This window comes from Ovis canadensis, chromosome 23, assembly GCF_042477335.2.
Source record: "Ovis canadensis isolate MfBH-ARS-UI-01 breed Bighorn chromosome 23, ARS-UI_OviCan_v2, whole genome shotgun sequence".
Taxonomy (NCBI): Eukaryota; Metazoa; Chordata; class Mammalia; order Artiodactyla; family Bovidae; genus Ovis; species Ovis canadensis.
The window spans coordinates 63,158,164-63,179,902 of record NC_091267.1 but is presented as its reverse complement, the minus strand read 5'-3'; the positions used below and the strand labels follow the sequence as shown (position 1 = coordinate 63,179,902).

The 21,739-nt window shown below is 50.4% G+C and overlaps 1 protein-coding gene across 2 annotated transcripts in view; it reads left to right on the top strand.

Annotated features, from left to right (window-relative positions):
* The window catches only part of MYO5B (myosin VB), a 339,036-nt gene that overhangs the window by 208,161 nt on the left and 109,136 nt on the right, over positions 1-21,739 (top strand). For both annotated transcript variants that reach the window (XM_069568511.1, XM_069568512.1), the window contains exons 8-10: positions 5,973-6,080; positions 11,007-11,116; positions 16,596-16,861. In XM_069568511.1, the coding sequence (XP_069424612.1) occupies positions 5,973-6,080; positions 11,007-11,116; positions 16,596-16,861 (484 nt within the window). The remainder of the gene's footprint in view (positions 1-5,972; positions 6,081-11,006; positions 11,117-16,595; positions 16,862-21,739) is intronic.

Sequence of the window (21,739 nt, the reverse complement as noted above, 5' to 3'; positions counted from 1 at the left end):
TGCCTGTGTCGAGCGCTTCAGCACCAGTTCCTTCATTCACTGAACCCTATGCAGGCAAGTTTGACCCTGGGGCTGTACTGTTGAACCAGACATGGTGGGTCCTGCCCTTGCTCCGCTTACAATACAGAGTGAGAAGGGTGTGCTAAGGAGTGGGTCACAGTTGCTCAGGGACAGTTGGTCTAAGTTGGACCCCAAAGGAGGAAGCCTTGGATGACGCTTGACACTGGTTTTGTGCCCTGCTCGAGCTGCTCAGTGCTTGCAGGTTTGATTGTCCCCAGGGGTTGTAAACTCCTCGGAGAAGGAGTGAACGCTACCAGCCTTGTTTGATGGGTTCTGCCATGAGCTGGCTGCTTGGGGTTCTGATGTTGGGTCGCAGTCACAGGGACCAGAAAGGCAGGCCATGTAAAGGCTGACACCATCCTCCCCCACTCCTTCCCACGGGCCCTGCGGGACCTCTCAGAGCCAACCTGCGGGGGATGAAGACTTTTTTTTAGGGCTAATTTTATAGAAAATGAATGAATACTGGCAAGACCCATCTGGCTGTATTTGGACCATTTTATTCCAAATGTAACTTTAATAGGAAAGAAATCACCGGGGTTTTTTTTTTTCCCCCACTTACAGGAGAGCATTGAGGTGAGAAATGACTTTTCTTTACTCCGTGTTTCAGCAAGATGCAAGCTCCTTAGGCCCCTGGCTGGAGAGTTGAAAAACTACCCAATTGGATTAGTTTCTTGCTTTCTTACCTGCCTATGCCCTCCAAGAGCATCTTGGAGTGACGTGAAGAGCCTTTGATAAGCTCTCATGCTCAGGCATGAGGCTGTCTTCTGCCTTGTGGGTGGATTGGCTGTGAGCCCTGAAGCTTGACATTTTTAGTTCCACTGATAACCCTGGTTGAGTGGATGGAAACGTCAAATAAAAGAAGGACGAGCCGGTGGCTTCTAGTGAATATTCAGGCATGCCTCGCCTTCCTCCCCCTTTTCTTCACTTAAACTGTTGTTCAAATGCAGAGGTCTCTGTAAGACCCCTTGGCCCTGCAGGAGTTCTGTGCATTTGTCTGAGGACAGAGTAGCTAACAGATGTGCAGACAGCCAGCCACACTTTCCTTTGCCCTGTTGTTGGTGGTCTGTTGTATTAAAATGACCTCAGTGTGAGATTTAAAAAAAATATACAATTAATAATGTATTAGAGAATGAATGCGTGCCTGCTAAGTAACTTTGCGACGCTATGGACTGCGACACTATGGACTTTAGCTCACCAGGCTCCTCTGTCCATAGGATTCTCCAGGCAAGAATCCTGGAGTGGGTTGCCATGCCCTCCTCCAGGGGATCTTCGCAACCCAGGGATCAAACCCTCGTCTCTTATGTCGCCTGAACTGGCAGGCGGGTTCTTTACCTCGAGTGCCACCTGCGAAGCCTTAGAATATGCATAAATGCTGGTTAAAAGAAGTATCGTGGACTCGCATTCCTCTCACACAGTCAGGAATAAATCCTTTCTTCTATTTCCATGGCTATACTGATACAGTTTTATAAGCACCCTCTCTTGCCTTGCACAAGTTGGAGTACAGCCTCCCCAGGTGAAGTACAAGCCCTGGGCCGGGGTCTTGATGGTCCATTGCTCTCATTGCTGGCTTCACGACCCCTTTGTACACTGGTTTGATCCAGTGAACCAGTTAATAGGGGATTCCATGGTGTTTGTCTCCTTGGAAATTCTAAGTAAAGAGAGGGACCCGACTGGAGGACAAGAGAAGCCCTCTCTAGGATGGGATAATTGGCTTCCTGGGCCTAAACGTAGAGCTGAGATGCAGGCAGGCTAAGTAAATAGGGACTGCAGCCTGTTGGGATGTCTGTCTTATGAAGAGAGTCTGGGGTGTGATGTTAACAGAGGTGAATGCAGCCTTAAAGCAGAGGGAAGGAAGACAGTTGTTTTGATTGTAGTAGAGGATGCTGTGATTGGCCAGGGTACCCTTGCAGTGATGAATCTCAGTGGGGGGAAGTTACCCTGCAGGGCCTGTGAATTTGGGAACTCAAAGCCCAGAAGGGTGGAGTGGTCTGTCTGACTTAGAATGTGAGATGGCAGGGCCCTGGCTGCTGACAACAACAGGTGTTTGATTTTGAAAATGCCTCCTTCCCTCCAGGGTGACAGTTTAGTGTTCTTCTTCTTGGAGTCACAGACAACTCTAGTACATCAGCTGATACTTTTGATAAAAAGTTAAGTTTATCTGTGGCTAAGCAATGGGATTTCATAGATAACCATCTCCTTAGCAGGGTGATCAAGGAATGGGCTGCCAGGCCTGGACAAAACCTGGGTGAGCCTGCCCCTAAAAACCCTATGATGCTCAGTTTGCCTGTCTGGAAAATGGGAGTAAATGTACATTTGGCCCTCCATATCTGCGGTTTCTACTTCCGTGGATTCAGCGAAACGAAATTCGACCCACAGTTGTAGAGGGCTGATTGTATTACAGCATTTTATATAAGTTGCTTGGTTGTGTCTGACTCTTTGTGACCCCATGGACTGTAGCCTGCCAGGCTCCTCTGTCCAGGGGATTCTCCAGGCAAGAATACTGGAGTGTTTTGCCATTCCCTTGTCCAGGGGATCTTCCCGACCCAGGGAGCAAACCTGGGCTTCCTGCTCTGCAGGCAGATCCTTTACTGTCTGAGCCGCTGGGGAAGCTCTATTTTATATAAGAGACTTCAGGATCTGTAGATTTTGGTATCTGGGGGGGGGTCCTGGAACCAACCCTCTATGGATACACAGTTCAGTTCAGTTCAGTTCAGTCACTCAGTCGTGTCCGACTTTTTGCGACCCCATGAATCGCAGCACGCCAAGCCTCCCTGTCTATCACCAACTCCCGGAGTTCACTCAGACTCACGTTCATCGAGTCCGTGATGCCATCCAGCCATCTCATCCTCGGTCGTCCCCTTCTTCTCCTGCCCCCGATCCCTCCCAGCATCAGAGTCTTTTCCAATGAGTCAACCCTTCACGTGAGTTGGCCAAAGTACTGGAGTTTCAGCTTTAGCATCATTCCTTCCAAAGAAATCCCAGGGTTGATCTCCTTCAGAATGGACTGGTTGGATCTCCTTGGAGTCCAAGGGACTCTCAGGAGTCTTCTCCAACACCACAGTTCAAAAGCATCAATTCTTCAGCACTCAGCCTTCTTCACAGTCCAACTCTCACATCCATACATGACTACTGGAAAAACCATAGCCTTGACTAGACGGACCTTAGTCGGCAAAGTAATGTCTCTGCTTTTGAATATGCTATCTAGGTTGGTCATAACTTTTTTTCCAAGGAGTAAGTGTCTTTTAATTTCATGGTTGCAGTCACCATCTGCAGTGATTTTGGAGCCCAAAACAATAAAGTCTGACACTGTTTCCACTGTTTCCCCATCTATTTCCCATGAAGTGATGGGACCAGATGTCATGATCTTTGTTTTCTGAATGTTGAGCTTTAAGCCAACTTTGTCACTCTCCTCTACAGGGACGACTGTATTCAGTCATCCTCATACAGACACTGTAAAAATCATCAAACGAGGTGTTTTGAAAGATAAATGTGAAGGTGGCATAGAATTGGTGTTTTATTAAACCTCTGAAGCTGTTAACAATATTTTGTCAGAGCTTCCAGGGTGATGAGAACGAAAGATCCAAATTTGCCATCTTCCACAAAGACCTAATGTCACTTGCTTCATCAAAGTGGGCTTTTGCTGTGGCCGTGAGTGAGCTCGGGGCTGAAGTCCTTCATCTCCCAGCTCAGGTGCCTGCAGTCATCAGGGGGCGTTGAAACAACCCCTCAAGAAAGCCCGCCCTCATTAAACGTGACTGCTATTATGCTGTTTATTCCTGTGTACAGTGTTCCTTGCTGGTTGTGTGTGAGACTGGGGTTTGGGGCTGAGTTCTGCTGCTTCCTTGCTGGGCCTGATAGCGTGGACTGGGCCGGTGGGAGGAATTGGCAGAGTGCAGTGCTCCCTGGAGCATAGGATTGGAGGTGGGGAGTGGAGAGATCTGGCAGGGCCTGAACGAGTGGAGCCCGAGGAGTGGCAGTGAGGAAGCTGTTGGATCTGGGACGTACAGGTGGCAAAGGAAGGAAGAGCCTTGGGTCTGGAGTGTTTGGAGGAAGCCACTTAATCAAAGGTCCGGGAGGCCCTTCTTGGGAGCTTGACCTTTCCCTTGAGGGCAGTGGTCTCCACGGAGCGTTCGGCAGGGAGTGGTGTGATCAGTTTCCGGCGATTTGGAGGAGTGTTTTGAAAGGACAGGAGCAGAAGCCAGGGGAACTTTTGCAACAGTTCCCAGACAACAGGAGCTGAAGGTCAGGCCTGGGGCAGTGGCGGTCAGGAGGGAGGAAGGAAAGAGAGTGAAGAAATTCTTCGGAGATCAAGTCAGAAGGACAGGTATTGAAGGGGGTCACCAGGAGTTGCCGGGAAGCTGTGCTGAAGCCCGTGTAGCTCATGTGCCATCAACTGTGCGTGCCCAGATCAAGAGAAGATCTTTGAGCTGGTATTTGCAGGGGCGGAAGGAAAACAGCCAGTGTCCAGTGTTGGCACGTTATCAAATCCAAGCCCTGGACAGGGTTGTAGCCCCACAGAGGTGCTAGTTCGTGGAAAGTGTAAGTGACTTTCGAGGGTAATGTTGATTGGCTGCAACTGTTGCCTGAAACCCTGGCTTCTGAGCCCTGGGGTGCAGACGCTCCCCTGAGGACACCTCTGGATCGATAACTGGCTGCCTGCTCACTCCCCGTCCAGGCGGTGAGCAGAGGCCTGATGGAAGAGGAATTAAACTGAGGACTGAGGGCAAGCACTGAGCCTCAACCTGGGTTTACACACATGCTTAAATAGCTCACAATGCCCTAACGTTTAAAACAAAAAAGGCTGTGTCCCCCTGGGCACGTCACTGCCCTTCATGTGTTAAACAAAGCTGTCAGATTACGGATGGTCACGGAGGTCTGCTTCTAGGGTGGGTGTACATTTTTTTTTACCATGTTTCTCAGAGCCTTTTAAAGATAAGTCTTCTGTAATTGAACTCTTCTGTAATTGAATTCTACTGTAATTGAACCAGCCATTTTATTTTCTCATGTTTTTTCATGTATCCGTTTAATGCAAGCAACAGGTTCTCCACTGAAGTGTAGTTTTCTGTCTTTTGATCCTCAGTCTTCTGTCCCATTTGCTGTGGTCAATAAAGATGATATTTGAAACCCTGTTTGGCTCCACTTAAACGAGGCACCTAGAATAGTCAAACTCATAGAGTCAGAAAGTACATTGGTAGATGCCCAGGGGTGCGGGTGGGGTCAGGAGGGGGAAGGGGACTTAGTGTCTAATGGGGACAGAGTTTCGGTTTAGGAAGGTGAAAAATTCGGGAGGTGGGTGGTGGCAAGATTGCACAGCAGTGTGAATGCACGCAGTGCCACTGAACCCTGTAGTTGAAAGAAAGTGAAAGTGAAGGTCGCTCAGTCGTGTCCAACTCTTTGCCACCCCATGGACTGTACAGTCCATGGAATTCTCTAGGCCAGAATACTGGAGTGGGTAGCCTTTCCCTTCTCCAGGGGATCTTCCCAACCCAGGGATCAAACCCAGGTCTCCCACATTGCAGGCAGATTCTTTATCAGCCGAGCTACAAGGGAAGCCCAAGAATACTGGAGTGGGTAGCTGGATTATCCCTTCTCCAGTGGATCTTCCCAACCCAGGAATCGAACCGGGGTCTCCTACATTGCAAGCGGATTCTTTACCAACTGTGCTATGAGGGAAGCCCCGAACTCTGTAGTTAAATATGATTAAAATAGTATGTTTTATGTAACTCTTACCTCAATTTAAAAAAAGAAAAAGATGAAATTTGAAAGGGTTCCACATCTTGCTGGGAATAAACTCTGGCCTGGGACAGCTTGCCCCGGGGCTAGGCATGCTTGGGGGCGTGCTCTGCGGTGACCCTGGGACGCAGCATCCCCCCCCCCCCGTGCCTGACCCCTCACTTCCCTCCCCACTGCAGCCTGTGCTGAGGACTTCTTCTACACGTCACAGGGAGGAAACACGGTCATCGAGGGTGTGGATGATGCTGAGGACTTTGAGAAGACTCGACAAGCATTCACGCTCATTGGTAAGGAGCTTGGGGATGGGGAGAAGGGACCAAAGGGTTGATTTCACGGAGAAGAAAGCTCAGCAATGTCCTACTTGGCTTACCAAGCTTAATAAGCTGGTGGGGAAGCCCTCTGGCTCCTGGTGAATATCTTCTTCTTTTTATTCTACCCCAACCTGCAGGCTCCCAAGCTGATGGTGTGGAGCTCTTATGCCCTTTCTTAACAATAGGATTTGAGCGTTGATCTCTCGGATCAACCATGGACCACCATGGACCCCGCCCCCCACCGCCCCTTTCATTCCCGCAGGGCATGGACACAAACCAAGAGGAGACGTATCTCTTTTGTGTTGTGGTCTGGGTTTGAAGCAGTGTGTTCTAGCAGAAAGAACGTGCCCTCGGGGCTGAAACTACCTACGAACCACCACTGTGGGATCCAAGTTGGAAATGGAGCGTAAAGACCTGGCAGCTCTGTAATTCAGGCAGTGTTATGTCTGTTAATGCTGTTTCCATCTCGAGCTTAGCAGTGGAATCCATAAAACAAGAATTTCTCTCTGTTCTTCTCAGTCCTAAAGGGCAGTTCAGTTCAGTCACTCAGTCGTGTCCGACTCTTTGCAGCCCCATGGATTGCCGCAGGCCAGGCCTCCCTGTCCATCACCAACTCATGGAGTTTGCTCAAACTCATGTCCATTGAGTCGGCAGTAGAGCTAGAGGAAAGTGGCCCCTTCTCTGGCCAGTTCTGGGGGAGAAGAGCCCCAAGGTGGTAGGAATCCATGCTCAACTGGGAAGTTGAAGTGGTAAATTCCTGGGACCTGCAGCCAACAAAGGGGAAGCTTGGGAAGTTAGCCTGAAATCTGCAGAGTGGCTCAGGGGGCCCTGGTGCTTTTCCCAGCCCTTCCCTGATGAACATTTGGCCTCTGAGAGGTCTGATCAACCTAGAGCAGTATTTCTTAGGTTCTTTGGGGATCAGAATCTGCCTGCAATGCAGGAGACCCAGGTTCGATCCCTGGGTTGGGAAGATCCCCTGGAGAAAGAAATGTCAACCCACTCCAGTATTCTTGCCTGGAGAATCCCATGGACAGAGGAGCCTGGCGGGCCACAGTCCATGGAGTTGAGAGCAACTAACACTTCGCACTTTTACTTTGGGGATCAGGGACATTTCATCCAAGGTCCAAATAAAACATGGCTGAACAGGGCTCACCCTGATCGCCACGTGGGGAGAAAAGCAGGACTTCCTGTGCTCAAGTCTGAGTGCCGTTCCCTTCTCTGGATAACTGGTGGATATATATGGTTTGCCTTTTGTATCCATGAGACAGAAACCACACTGGTTATCCCAACAGAGTAAAATTACTGTAATTGTTAACAAGAGCAGTAGTAGATAACTAGCTATTAAATAAGAGGATTTCAGGGGCCCAGAAGTAGTGGGTGTAAAAGAACCATCTTGAGGGTGAGGAGGAGATTCCGTGCAGGAGCTAGTGAAGAGGAGAGCCCCACACCCACACCAGGCTGAGATTTCCAACTCTTGTAGGGGATGCAGCTGCCCTAAGGTCAGGAAGCCCTCTGGTGGTGAAGGAAGCTACCGCAGGGTGTGAGCCAGCCCCAGTCTGTATAAGCAGACTGCAGTATACCCCAGGGTGTGGTGGAGCCAGAACTTCTCAGAAGCAGCTTCTAATGGGGGTGCCTGGCCTGTGGACACAGCTGGTTTCTCAGCTGAGAGGTGCCCAGGATGCCAGGAAGAGTGCTGATGACCCCAGGGACCAGTTCTAGTTCAGTCATTCAGTCATGTCTGACTCTTTGCGACCCCATGAACCACAGCATGCCAGGCCTCCCTGTCCATCAACAACTCCTGGAGTCCACCCAAACCCATGTCCATTGAGTCGGGGATGCCATCCAACTATCTCATCCTCTGTCGTCCCCTTCTCCTCCTGCCCTCAATCCTTCCCAGCATCAGGGTCTTTTCCAGTGAGTCAGCTCTTCGCATCAGGTGGCCAAAGTATTGAAATTTCAGCTTCAACATCAGTCCTACCGGTGAACACCCAGGACTGTTTTCCTTTAGGATGGACTGGTTGGATCTCCTTGCAGTCCAAGGGACTCTCAAGAGTCTTCTCCAACACCACAGTTCAAAAGCATCAATTCTTCTGCGCTCAGCTTTCTTGATAGTCCAGCTCTCACATCCAGACCAGACCCAGGAAGGGGAAAGCTGCTCTCACCTGGTGGAGTCCCCGCAGCGCCCTCTACTGGCCAAGTGTCATATGCCACCCGCAGGCCAAGAGGAAGTGTTCACAGGGTCTAGGTCCAGTGTGACCAAGCAGGGCAGAGCAGGGCAGCTTTGAAACTGAGAGATACCAAATTGAGGACAGGCACGCCTGAGTCTCCCCAGCATCACACAGCTGTTTTATTTCCCAGAGCTCGGGAGCAGGTTTAGAGGAGACTCGATGCTGAGCAGGATAGCATTCTGTGCAGAAGGGAGAAGGGCCCCTGTGTGAGTGGTGGGCGTGAGCTCATCAAGGTTGTGCCCTCCAAGGCCCTAAGGAGACTCGGTACTTAGATTGCCAAAGCACATGGAATTACTTTAATAAGCCACTCTTCCCTACTCTTTAATAAGCCCTGTCCCATCTTCCAAATCCCAGAGTTTGGCAAAGTTTTTCTTAAAGGACATGATAGTAAATATTTTGGGCCTTCTGGGCCACGTGATTTTGTAGCAACTATTCAGCCATCGTAGTGTAAAAGTAGCCATAGGCAAAATGTAAAAGTAAGAACTGACAGTTTTCTAGTAAAACTTTATCTAGAAAAACCAGCGGTGGGCCACGAGCCATAGGCCACCAACCCGTATTTTACTCTTTCGGTTTTAGTGTTTGATTATTTTTGATTTGTTTTGTTGCTCCCCAGAAAGAGGTGCAGCATATTCAGAGAATCCTGTGCTAAGAAGGGACTGTCTGACCAGTACAGTGCAGAAATCCTAGCTACTGTTAGGATTCAACAGGCATTCAATATCTACCACTTACATTCATACCATGGTAGGGTAGTTAGGGCTTGGGAAGCTGACGCATCATTGGTTCCTAAGAATAAGTGAAGGGGAGAGGAAAGTGACTGGCTTAGCACCCACTTCCCTTGTTCTTCTATGGGACTTACTGGAGAGCCCTCTGAGCTCCAATCGCAAGCCTGGCGCTTTAACCCCTAAGCAGGTATGTAACCTCCTGTCTTGTCCTGGGTTTCAGCCTCTGGCTTTAACCTGTCTTCCTTTTGCCAGTCAAGTTACACTGAACCAGGGCATGTGCCTAAATGTTCACCCTCTGGCTGTTTTTCTGGTTTGTTAGCTTAAATAAAACCAGATGTTGGAATGATGCATACGTTTCTGTAGACATTTGTAAGCACTTGCCCTCTGTGTAACAAGTATCAGTATCATCCTACCACCCATGTTCCTGAGCACCTGTTGTGTGCCGGGCACTGGGGATATAATGAAACAAGAACCGGAATTCATTGTAATTTTTAAAATTTGTATGTTTTGAAGATATTGGATAATAAAAATTAAAAAGTAAATCCCTCACCCTGTGAAGTTTAGACAGTGTGAGTTGCTCAGTCATGTCTGACTCTTTGTGACCTCATGGGCTGTAGCCCACCAGGTTCCTCTGTTCATGGGGATTCTCCAGGCAAGAATACTAGAATGGGTTGCCATTTCCTCCTCCAGGGGATCTTCCCAACCCAGGGATCAAACATAGGTTCTCCTACATTGCAGGTAAATTCTTTATCATCTGATCCACTGGGAAGCCCAACATTATTAACATCTAGAGTTAATTTGTCTAGTTCATGTTTGGGTTGTCCACTTTATTGATTATCTGAGTAAAGCTTTGATCCTTGCATGACACATCTTTGCTGCCATTTATATAGGTGTCACTGACTTTTTTTTATTTTAGCTTGAGTGAATTAATATCTTAAAAATAAGTAACTGCCTCTGGGGAGGAATTTGGTGGTAATTGTATTATCTCTTAAACTGAATGGTAGGTTGACTGGTGTTCACTCTATTGTCTGAAGCCTTTTTTAAGTCTGAAATATTAGGTAATTCAGAAAGAAATGATGGGACTTCCCTGGTGGTCCAGAGAGTTTGACTCTGAGCTTCCAAACTATGGGACTGGAGTTCGATCCCTGCTTGAGGAACTGGATCCCACATTCCGCAACTAAGAGTTTGCATGCCACAAGGAAAGATCCCACATGCCGCAGTGAAGACCCATTGAAGCCAAATGGATAAATAAATATTTTAAAAGAAGAAGTAATACCTTAAAGCTAAATTTAAATGTTAAGACATTATCCATGTCTTTGATAACTTACATGCATAAGTAACAAAATTGACAGTAGGTATTTGGTGCCAGTGGCTCTGGAATAGGTATGTGTATCTCTAACTGAAGGAGCATATAGTGTCATAAACAGTAGCCCCAGGGGGACAGCCAAGGGACAGCTGGCTGTCCAGCCTGTAACAGTGTCCCCAGGAGAAATTCTCCTCTTCTTCCCCCGTTGGCACTTCAGATGTGTGCCACAGATGTTTGTGGGATATTATATTGAGAGAAAAATGACTGCAGATAAATGACCATTCGTATTAAACTCATAAGAAATATCTGTAAAGCGCTTGGTTGAAATAAAGCCCAAAACAGGTCTGCACGATTGCCGCCTCTCCTTTGCTCTCAGAGAAGTTAAAACGGTCCTGCGACCCATCTGGTTTGATCAGGACAATCACCATGAAGATATTTCTCTTTTAGTCCAAGGAGCCCCTTTGCCCTCTGAGCTGTTATTGTGAGAGGTAATTACTTGGTGAGGATCCTGGATCATTTTAGGGAGTCATTGGCCTGGAAAGGAAAATGCAACATTTTTTTTTTTCCAAGTCCTTAAAAAGAAAGTAAAACATCCTTTCTATCCTACCATGGATATTGAGTGTCATTCATTTTTTTTTTCCCCCAGGAGTGAGAGAGTCCCATCAGATAAGCATTTTTAAGATAATTGCTTCCATCCTGCACCTTGGAAATGTGGAGATTGAAGCCGAGCGTGATGGTGAATCCTGTAGAGTCTCAGTAAGTTGCCCTCCAGCACGGGAGATAACACGTGCACACTCCACTCTGTCCCTCCAGTTTTGTACAACTGAGATGTCTTTGCACTTAGAGGACATTCATAGGTTATTTATTCTTAAGGGTAAAATGGTTTCTGTTTCCTTGCTGATAATTTTTTAAAGGAACAAATCCTTTTCAAATCAGCTGCCATCAAGGTTCTGTCGCTGAGGGCAGAGAATTTAGGGGTTATTCAATAAATTCTTTCTGATGGTTTGGTTTCCCAAGTATCCTGAAGTCCATGAGATTCTACAGAGTGTGTTCAGCTCATGAGTACTTCTGGTATGTGCTTGCTGGGACGTGAAGGGGTATTGGACACCATGCTGGTGACTGACCCCAAGGAGCTTACAGTCTAATCGGGTAGGCAGGATTGAAGACAACAGTGGCTAGGATTTTGGCAGTACAAAGGAGAATATTGAGACATCTATAAGACTGTGTTGCACGCTGTGAAGTGCTCTGTAGATGCTCTTAGTGACTGTTTCCCTGGTGCCTTGTCTATGGTAGATAGAAGAATGTCTGCATGGGTGGGTGGGGGAGCACTGCCAGTCACAAGCAGTACAGACAGTGTGCTGTGTCCTCTCTGCTGTGTGATGGTGTCAGGCTGGACTGAACTGGTCTTCTGACCCTCGTGAGTGAGTCTGCAGTTGCTTATTTTAGGTCTTTTGTGTCCATTTATGGCCAAGTCCTGGGAGGTACAAAGTACGATTCTTGCTGCCAAAGACTTGGAATTGAAACGACTGGGGAAATACAGAAGACGATGCTGTGGATAATGAACCTGGCCATGAGTGGCATCGCCACTCACAAGCTGATGCTTTTCCCGCTGTGCATTTCATAACTCAGCTAAACCGGGCCCTGCCTCAGAGGAGAGGAAGACCTGAATGGTAGCTGGCCTTTGACTGAGCTCATCACCCGTCCCACCCCCATACATCTTCCCTAAAAGAGACAAAATAGCTTTGGGTTTGGAGCCCAGGAGGGCTGCCAGCACCCTCAGCATGGGATCTGCAGTCCGTGTGAAAGCAGGAAACGCTGGAGCTGGGCCATGCTTGGTGGCCCCAGACGTGGATGTGCGTGTGCCTGTGTGTGTATGCGTGCGTGTGCCACAGGGCAGTGCAGTTGGCAGTGACGATGCTGTGAGACAGACTGTGGTGAGTGGAGAAGAACCTGGTGCCGTGCTGATGTGGGGAGTGATGGATGGGCCCTAGTACAAGCCAAACACCCCCTGGCCTGAGTATTTAGAGCACAGAGCACCCCTGCCTCTCTACCGCCGCCCCCACCCCTGTAAATGCCCCCCTGGTTCCTCAGGGCACACGTTCTCTGCCTCTTGCCGGGGACAGGTGAGTCTGGGAAGGTTGGCGTTGGAGAGCTCCTGTGTCGGTGGAGAAATGCAGGAACGGTGACAGATGTCCGCTGGCCTCCACCCCCCACCCCGGTCTCCTCCTCCTCAAGGTCACAGCCTGGCCACACCCCCATCGTGGGTTCTTACTGTATTCACGCCTCTCCTCCGACCCTCTCAGGGTGGTTGTTCTTTTACATTTATTATGTGCTGGTTTGCTGCATCTCTGCCCCTTGTGAGACTCCAGAGCCCATGAGAACATGGACTGTTCTGCTGACTGTGGTCGCGCCGGCACCCAGCACAGGGCCCAGGACTCGGTGGACACCCCCCCAAGCAGATGGGTGGCTGGCGGGGGCTCCCTCGACTCAGCGGGGTGCGGTGAGCCAGTGGAGGGGTCTTGGGGGTGGTTGACGGCGAAGTGGGAGGACCAGGGCCAGAGAGCCTCTGGGCACCTGTGCTCGGGGGTGGGACGGGGCCCCCTCCCTCGAAAGCTAAGGCTCCGCTAGCAAGTGAAGTGTCGCTCTGATCTTCTAGTGGATTCCCACACCAGCCTCTGCAGGGCCCTCCAGGGCAGAAGGCACGTGAATGTTCACTGGCGGCAGCACATCGATGCCTGCTTCGCCCTCTAAGCTCAGGGACTGTGTCTGCTGTTCTCCAGCCCTGACACACACTGGCACCCACAAGTGTGTGTGCAAAGGCTGTGAGGGAGGGGTATCAGGCACGCTTGGAGAGGGGACAGAGGACACAGGTGGTGGTGAAGGGACGGGGGAGGATGCCTGGGAGCTGGAGGCTTGGACACCACGTGGCGCAGGAGGCCCTTACCTGAGAGGTGATGGGAGTCAGAGGATTTGAGCACAGGTCTGTGGTCTAGGTGGGTCTCGCTCTCCAGTTAGAGGCTGTGTCGAGAACTAACTGGGAGAGAGAAGTCTTGGGTCAGGACTGCCAGGATTCAAACTTGGGTTCTGCCGTTTACTGATAGTGACTCCCCTTTGAGTCTGTGTCCTTGTTGCAGGTGGGGGCACTTGGCACAGGGCTCGAGGGCTTGAGTCCTTGACTGTTCTCATCCTTCTTGTTACATCACTCTCCTGCACGGGATTGGAGAAACTAAGACCCAGAGAGAGGAACTCTTTCTCTAAGGTCATCTTGACGGTTCAAGGCAAAGCCAAGTCAGAGCCTGGCCAGTGCTGTCTCCCCCAGACAACCGCCAGCCTTGCTTCTCAGTCCCTGAGGGCTGGGCGGTCCTCCACCAGCCTGGTGCCCGGCACAGCGCTGGGCATACCATGTGCGCTCGGGAAATGCTTCACTAAACGGTTGGTAGTGATTCCGGTTTATGCCTCGGGCACGTAGGGTGGACCTCCTGCTGGAAAAGCTGTGGGTCCCGATGCACTGTGCCTTCTGCTCGGTGGTTTTTATTTGTAATTAAAGCATGAAAATATGTCCCCTGCCTGCCACAGTTACCTTGGAGATACAGCAGCATGCGATTACTTGGACACCAGAGGCAATCTGTTTCTTGAATTTGGCAATTGGGGCCCACAAAACTCATCTGCTGCCTGTGATGCTGGCCATTTGTGATGGGTTTAGCATCATTTAATTAAGCTTAAATGTAATTGCATGGCATTAAATCAGTTTCAGTCATCACCTTTAATCAACGGTCAGAAGTGGGTAATCTACGGCCAAGCCACACCCTACCACAGCGGATAAGAACCCATCCTGTGGTGACAGTCAGGCAGTTTCAGAACTCATGAGTCTTTCTGTACTGTGTTCACCTGAGAGATGTCAAGGAGGGGAGAGAGGCTACGGGCAGGCCTTGGGCGGTCATGTTTGCTGCTAGTGGGCCATTTACATGTCAGGGAATCCAGCTCAGTGCTTTGCCTAGCAGTTAAGGACTTCTTGGTAACAGGTCAGATTAACCAGTTGGACACCTGCTACCTCTGAACCTGTTGCCTGCCAAGCTGTCCCCAGGCACTTAATGTTATCACACAGGGCTTTCTGTTTGCAGGAGAGGGTAGGTGGTGGTGGCAGTGTAGGGAAGAGTTGCAGGGTTAGAAGGCTCTTGGCCAGAAGTGGCCACAGCTGCCCCAACAGCTGAGTGAGTGAAAAGGCAGAGTCCTCCCACGCCCCCAGCCCTAGCTGATTCTCTGCCCACCCCCAGAGCCTGGTTAGGAGCTCTGGGCCACAGGCAGGGGGCTTCTATTTCACCCTGTTTTTTCTCATGTGAAAAATAAAGGGGATTGGATTAGAATGATGATCCCTTAGTATTTTCCTAAGAACCTTAACCCTAGGCAATTTCTTAGGAAGTTAAGAGTCTTTGTCAATTAAGTTCAGGAAATGCTCTGTGAAATCTCTCTCTCTCTCTCCCCTCACCCCCCTCTCAGTGTCTGTGTGTGTGTGTCACAGGGTATGTTAACGAGCCCCTCCCACCATGTTCAACTTATGGTCACTCTCCTCACCCCTGCACTCTGGTTGGGTACAGCCAATTACTGGTCTTTGTAACTAATACTCCACAAGCCGTACTCTGCAAAACCTCAGGCCTTCATGATTTGAAGAGTTCTTTCCCACTCTGACATTTTATTGTTTTGTAATTGTGTGTATTTGGGTAGATGGATTTTAAGTTTCTGTAGGAGGGAAAATGGCCTGGGGCAGTGGTACAGTTATCTGTGTTAATTTTCACTGAACAGGCCCCACCCTTACATCCTCCATGGCAGCCTCATCAGAAAACGAGTCCCCGAAGTAATTCAGGGCCAGTATGGGGTAGCTCAGGGTCTTCCCGGATTGCCTTTCCACCTCGGAGTCCTGAAGCTCTCCAGCAGGCTCATGGCTGGGTTATCAGCTTTCCCTGGGGGAGTCAGATGCGGGAATGAATACAGCAAAAACCTGGAGAGGAAAAGCAGGTTTTCTGGGGGGAGTCATGAATGGGCAGCAAGGGTGACCCAGGAGACTCATACACTTGGGTGAGATAAGACTCTGGGTGACTTGGTTATCAATGACTCAGGGCCAGGTGGTAAGATTTGGTACTTTGGGTAAGTAAGGGTCAGTATGACGTGCAGCTGGCTACCTGGGTGAGTTCTTGCACTTCTCTGGGACTCAGCTTCTCACCTGTACGGCGAGGCATTCCTATTTTTCCCAGCTCTAAACATGAATGTAGGTTATAGCATTCCGAGTGTTCTTCCCTGGTCAAAACTGGTCCCTTACTTTTACCATTTGTCCTAGCTTTCCACTAAAATCACTTTTTTTTCCACGTGGCAAGTGCTGAAAGAATATAAATAAGTTTGGGGCTATGTGTTTAGTATCACATATAAGTTTAGTGGAAGTCTGAGGTTAAGATGAAAGCAGCTCTGCTTGGCAACTTAGGACAAGGGCAGTGTCCGTGCGCTATTGCCGACCGGGGTAGGGGGTCAGCCCAGGGCTCGTTGCTGAGCACGCTGCTCTGGGCTGTGGGTCAGTTTGAGATAATGCTTGAAACTGAGGCCCTCTCCTGGGCTGTGGACAGAGCACTGCTCTGCAGCTGGAAGTTACAGTCACTGTGATTCTGCCTTCTAGCCCCTTACTCTTGGTGGATTATCCATTCCTAAGCTCTCAGTTCTCATTCTGCTCCCTTCCCTTAAAAACCCTCTCCTCCCGTTACCCTGTGGCCGCTGGCAGTGGAGGAGGGGACAGGGCAAACGCAGAGGTGTATTTTAAAGCCCTGCTGATTACTTGGTCCTTAGCGGGCCCTTAGGGCTTCCCTGGCGGCTCAGAGGTTAAAGTGTCTGCCTGCAGTGCGGGAGAGCAGTGTTCAATCCCTGGCTTGGGAAGATCCCCTGGAGAAGGAAATGGCAACCCACTCCAGTATTCTTGCCTGGAGAGTCCCATGGACAGAGGAGCCTGCTGGGCTACAGTCCACGGGTTTGCAAATAGTCAGACACGACTGAGTGACTAACACCAGCGGGTATTATCAGTTTGAGCCACACTCTCTGGGTCCTGATGATCATTCGGGTGTTAGAGTGCGGGAGACGGTGGGGGCAGTGGCTGGGGATGAAGGGGGGTTCTGGGGGGCCTAGAGTTGGCGAGAGGGGAGAGGGCGTGGTCTGTCCTCCACGCCCCTCCTGAACCCTTCTCCTGGGTCTCTTCCAGCCTGAGGATGAACACCTGAGCAACTTCTGCCGCCTGCTGGGTGTGGAGCACAGCCAGATGGAGCACTGGCTGTGCCATCGCAAGCTGGTCACCACCTCGGAGACCTACGTCAAGACCATGTCCCTGCAGCAGGTGGTCAACGCACGCGACGCCCTGGCCAAGCACATCTACGCCCAGCTGTTCCACTGGATCGTGGAGCACGTCAACAAGGCCCTGCATACCTCCCTGAAGCAGCACTCCTTCATTGGAGTCCTGGACATCTACGGGTAGGCCCGCGCCACTTCCTGCCGATCGCTGGTATCTTCCTGCCGGCATCTTCCAGCCGGCGGGGACCTCGGAGACCTTCTTGAGGGTGTTCAACCAGGAGATTGTGAAATACGGGGGAAGAGGGCATTTGAGGTTGTCACAGTGACCTGGTCACTACTGGCACTTGGTGGCCCGAGGCCAGGGTGCTAGGTGTCCGATAGTATGGAGGACAGTCCCACAGAAAAGTGGACTTGTCAAACACCTGTGGCTCCCCCACTGAGAAACCCTGCAGGCACCCCTTTGTCCTACTGGGAAACTGAGGTTCAGAGAGGGCAGGGGCTAGCCCAGTATCAGACCGGAGGTTTCTGTGAACTTGCATTCAGGTTTTGTGTTACAGTTAGGTTTTATTTAAGTCTGTCGTTCAACCTCATTCACTATATCACCAATCAGGGTGATCGTTTTAGTACTGTAATCGTGCCCAGTACTGTATAGATTGATACTGTGGGTAGTATTCCTCGAGTTCCTCTTCACTTCACAATTCTAGCCTGGTGGAAATGACTGTTATCATAGTGTATCTTGCAGGGAGAGGCAACCTGGCACGTGGAAAGTGTTCTTCAATAGGCACTGGGAGACTGCCTTTTAGACTCAGAGCCGTCAACAGCTCAGTGAATGACCCTCTGCAGATCACAGCCCCTCTGATCTTGAGTTTCCATTGATCAAAACTAACAGAGCCAGCTGTGTTTTGAGCCACAGTCTCTCTAAATTCATTCCAGGTCCTTCTGGAATTGCTTAAAATGATGCATGCTGGGTTTAAACCTCACTGGCGCTTCTCTTATGATCAATGTCCTGCCCTCATGAAGCTAATGATAGATGAAATCCCCCTGGATTCTTTATATCCTAAGAGTCACGGCTTCTGTCTTCAAATAGGAATTCAGACCCATAGCAGTGCGGCATTGTAAAAGCCATGATGTTCTGGTAGAATCGAGCGTGTGGTGGACCAGCGGGGCTGGCGCTTGCCCTGTGTCTGACTGTAGCAGAGGAGAACCTCCTCTGGGAGCAGCTGCTTCCCTGAGCAGAGAGAGAGGCTGCCCGGTTCCATCTCTGCTGCTCGCAATCATCACGGGGCTTCCAGTGAAACCGTGGCAGGAATGCAAGAAGGACACGCGATTTCTGGCATCGCAAAGGCCTTGAGGACTCGCTAAAGAGTTAAGTCACTGCAGGAGAGTAATAGGGGAGACGACAGAAGACGTTGCAGCAGGGTCCATGTGAGGGCTTGCACACTTGGTGCTGTGCGAGCGTCGAGGCAGAAGAGCGCACGCTTGTTGGCACAGTCAGGACGGGCTTCCTGTGGAAGGTGGGGCTTGAACTGTGTCTTTCAGAGAGAGAAGAGAACACGGGCGCTGGGGGAGCCACTTGGGGAAGAGGCGTTTGGTCCGGACGGTAGGGAAAAAGCCACTTCGCAGGCGAGGAGGAGCACAGGGCAGGATGGCCTGGGGAGACCAGGACAGCACTCCCGCTCGGGGCTCTGCAGGCCCTGGCTGAGCGGCTGTGGACACACCGCCTCCCCTCTGCTCCGCCGCTGTTGCTGTGGTTCAGCCCTTCCGGTTTCCCTGAGAGAGCCCGTGCGCCCTGGGAACGGCTGCTGAGCTGTCAGCGGCGAATTCTGTCATATCGTCCCTTGCATGAGCATTTTCAGGTAATTGGGTTTCCAGAAAACTGCCCTTTCACATTGCCTTCTGATGTAAGACCCAGAGAAAGTCAGGCGGCTGCATCTGACCCGGCTCTCAATCTCCCTGGGCAAGAATCTGTTTTTTTCCTGAGTTTTCAGCGTGGAGACTCCTTGTTGTTAGTAACGTAGAAATCCTATGGCTGCAGTGCCCCTGTTACACTGAACACTGTCACACCTCGCTTCTGTGAGAGGTGCCTACTGTCTCAGCAGTCCTGAGTTTACACAGACAGTTGCTCCCCTTCCAAGGGGTCTCCAGAGAGAGGCTTTGCTTACTAACGAGGCAGGTGGGTGACTCTGTGAGTTGGGTGCCTTGTGCTGCTGAGTCTGAGGTGTCAGCTGGGCCTTTGCAAGCTGGGATTGTGTGTTCGTATTTGCCGTTTAATTTTTTTAAGATTTTTTTTTTATGTGGACCAGTTTGAAGTCTTCTTTGAATGTATTACAACATTGCTTCCATTTTACCTTTTGGGTTTTTTTCGCCGTGGGGTATGTAGGATCTCAGCAGCAGACCAGGAGTCAGACCTGCAACCCCTGCATTGGAAGGCAAAGTCTAACCACTGGACAGCTAGGGAAGTTCCTACCATTTAATTTATTGGTTTTGATAATGGAGTTCATTTTCTCTAAGGCCCTGTGACTGCGCAAAGGGGAGAAGTAGATGACAGGGAAGACTTGCCTGTGGTTTGAAGGGGCGCTTGTCGGTGGATGAATGGGGATCCACGGGACTCCGTGTCCTGTTTCTGGGACAGGCTTCTGACCTGTCGCCCTCCTCTCCGTGTAGCCCTGGGTTCCTCTGAGAACTTGTGGCAGCTTTCCAGTGAGACCAGGTCCCCCTGCAGGAGCCCCCGGTCAAGCCTCTCAGGCGTTCCCTCCCCTTGTTCTTCCTTCCAGGCACGCTGTGCTGTTTCCTCTGTTTAAAGTCCTTGTTCTTTCTCAGAAGCTAACTGGCTTTTTCGAACCTCGGCATAAAGCGGTCATATTTAGAAAGTGGTTCCCCTCCTCCTGGGAAGAGAGATGCCACACGCGGTTCCTCCTCCAGCTCTCAGTCAGTCGGCCCCACACACTGTGGGCAGAGTTCAGGACGGCGAGGTAGGTTCAGGGTAAACTCGCTGCCGTCTGACTGGGCCGTTGGGTGCCAAAGCGCTTATGGACAGCCTTGAAGCTGCGTATGCATGCTCCTCAGCAGTTCTAGTCTGCCGAGAAGTCATTGTATAAATTTGGGCTTTCTTTTCTGGTCAGAGGGTGTGGGATAAACTCTTAGGAGATTAAAACCAAAAACTTCACCGCAACAAAGCAGGTGACTTGAATCTGGAGGTATTGGGTTTTTTTAAATTAATTTATTTGTTTTAATTGGAGGCTAATTACTTTACAATATTGTAGTGGCTTTCACCATACATCAACATGAATCAGCCACGGGTGTACATGTGTCCCCCATCCTGAACCCCACCTTGGAGGTACTGGTTTTGATCCAACAGGTCAGTGACATCATTTATTAACCTGGGGGAAGATGGCAGCGCTTGGTGGAAGTTTGAGATTGACACTGCGTTGCTTGCAGTCCTCTCCCTCTCCCAGTCGTGCTGTCTTTCTGCTCTATTTCCCTTGGACTTGACACAGCTGCAAGGTGTCTTTCAGAGGCCTTCAGAAAAGACATGCTCTGAGAAACCCACGGAGCCTGTGCTCTCAGCTTCCTGAGAGGTGGACCTCACACCCGACACTCTGGCTCTGCGCCCTCTCTGACCTCCTCCCTCCCCACTCAAGCTCCTTCCTGTCGCTAGGCTGTATTTACAAACAGTATGGCTACAAGAAGGGATTCTTCCGTGGCATCCCAAAACTCCAGCGTTATTTTTTATTTTTGAGTTTCCCACCCAAGTCCCTGGAGAGTAAGGAGACCCTGTTTCCCGCCGTCTCCCGTGTGGTGTCTCAGCCCGAGTACGGGGACACCGTGATGCAAAACAAGATGCCCTTGGGATGACCTAATGCTTTTCTATTTTCTTACGGCTCCTTGTCACTGTGGGCAAAAGAGAGCTCGTGGAAGCTGGACAGAGTGGGAAGGAGGGCGGGGGTGGGATTCTGAATACGTTAAACCCCACTGATGAAGAGGAAGGGAATAAAGGGTTCTCTCCCTCTCTGAAAGGAAAAGTCACTCAGTCGTGTCCAACTCTTTGCAACCCTGTGGACTATACAGTCCATAGAGTTCTCTAGGCCAGAATACTGGAGTGGGTGGCCTTTCCCTTCTCCAGGGGATCTTCCCAACCCAGGGATCGAACCCGCATTGCAGGCAGATTCTCTCCTGGCGTGGGTAGCCTATCCCTTCTCCAGGGGATGTCCCCCTGGCTAGAGCGTTTCCGGCTCATCAGTCAGGCTCATCCTAGAAGCAGATTGTACGTAGAGTAGGTGAGCCACTCCAGGTTTCCCTGTAAATGTTCCTAGTGTTACTGTAGAACCTGCAGCTAGAATGAATAAACACTCGCTTCCATATATATAAGCAAGCGGCATGTGAGCCAGCATCACACATACACACCTCCCCTTATCATGATGCTCTGTTGCGCGGTTTGTTCGGATGGTAGAAAAGGCTGTGAGCACCTGAATCAATCATATGGGCCACGGCCGCCTCCACCACCACTCTGACGAGCCCCCTGCTCAGAGGCCTGGCTCTCAGGCTCCTCTGGACACTCTCACACACCCAGTGTCCCGGTAGAAGCCTCTGCCCGCCCCCCCCCCCCCCACCAACCCTCTGCCACCTCTCGCTCTCCTGCCCCAGCTCCCAAAAAGTGCAAGGCAAGCCACAGCCAGAGCAATTTAGCCAACCCAAGCCAAGCTGTCTTCCTTGACTGCAGACCTGTGAAGCTGCCTGCAGGGTCTTTCTTACGAGGCAGGGGAGGAAATTCCCAGGGCAGACCAGGCGGCTCTTAGCTGGGGATTCCCTTTCAAGTCACGTTAATGTGCATTTGCCTCTACAGGCTTGGTTAATTGCAGTCATAATCCTTTGTTCCTCTCCCCTCCTCGAGGCAATGAGAAATAAGTGGCTCCAGTTTGAGAAAGGTACACATTTATTTGTCTTTGACCTGAGCCTTCAAAATGCCAAGGTGGCAGGAGTCTTTGCCTTTGGCCGGCTCATTCTTGACGAGGACAGTTGATCCGGGAGACTTCTGGAGCAAGGCAAGGATAGATTCCT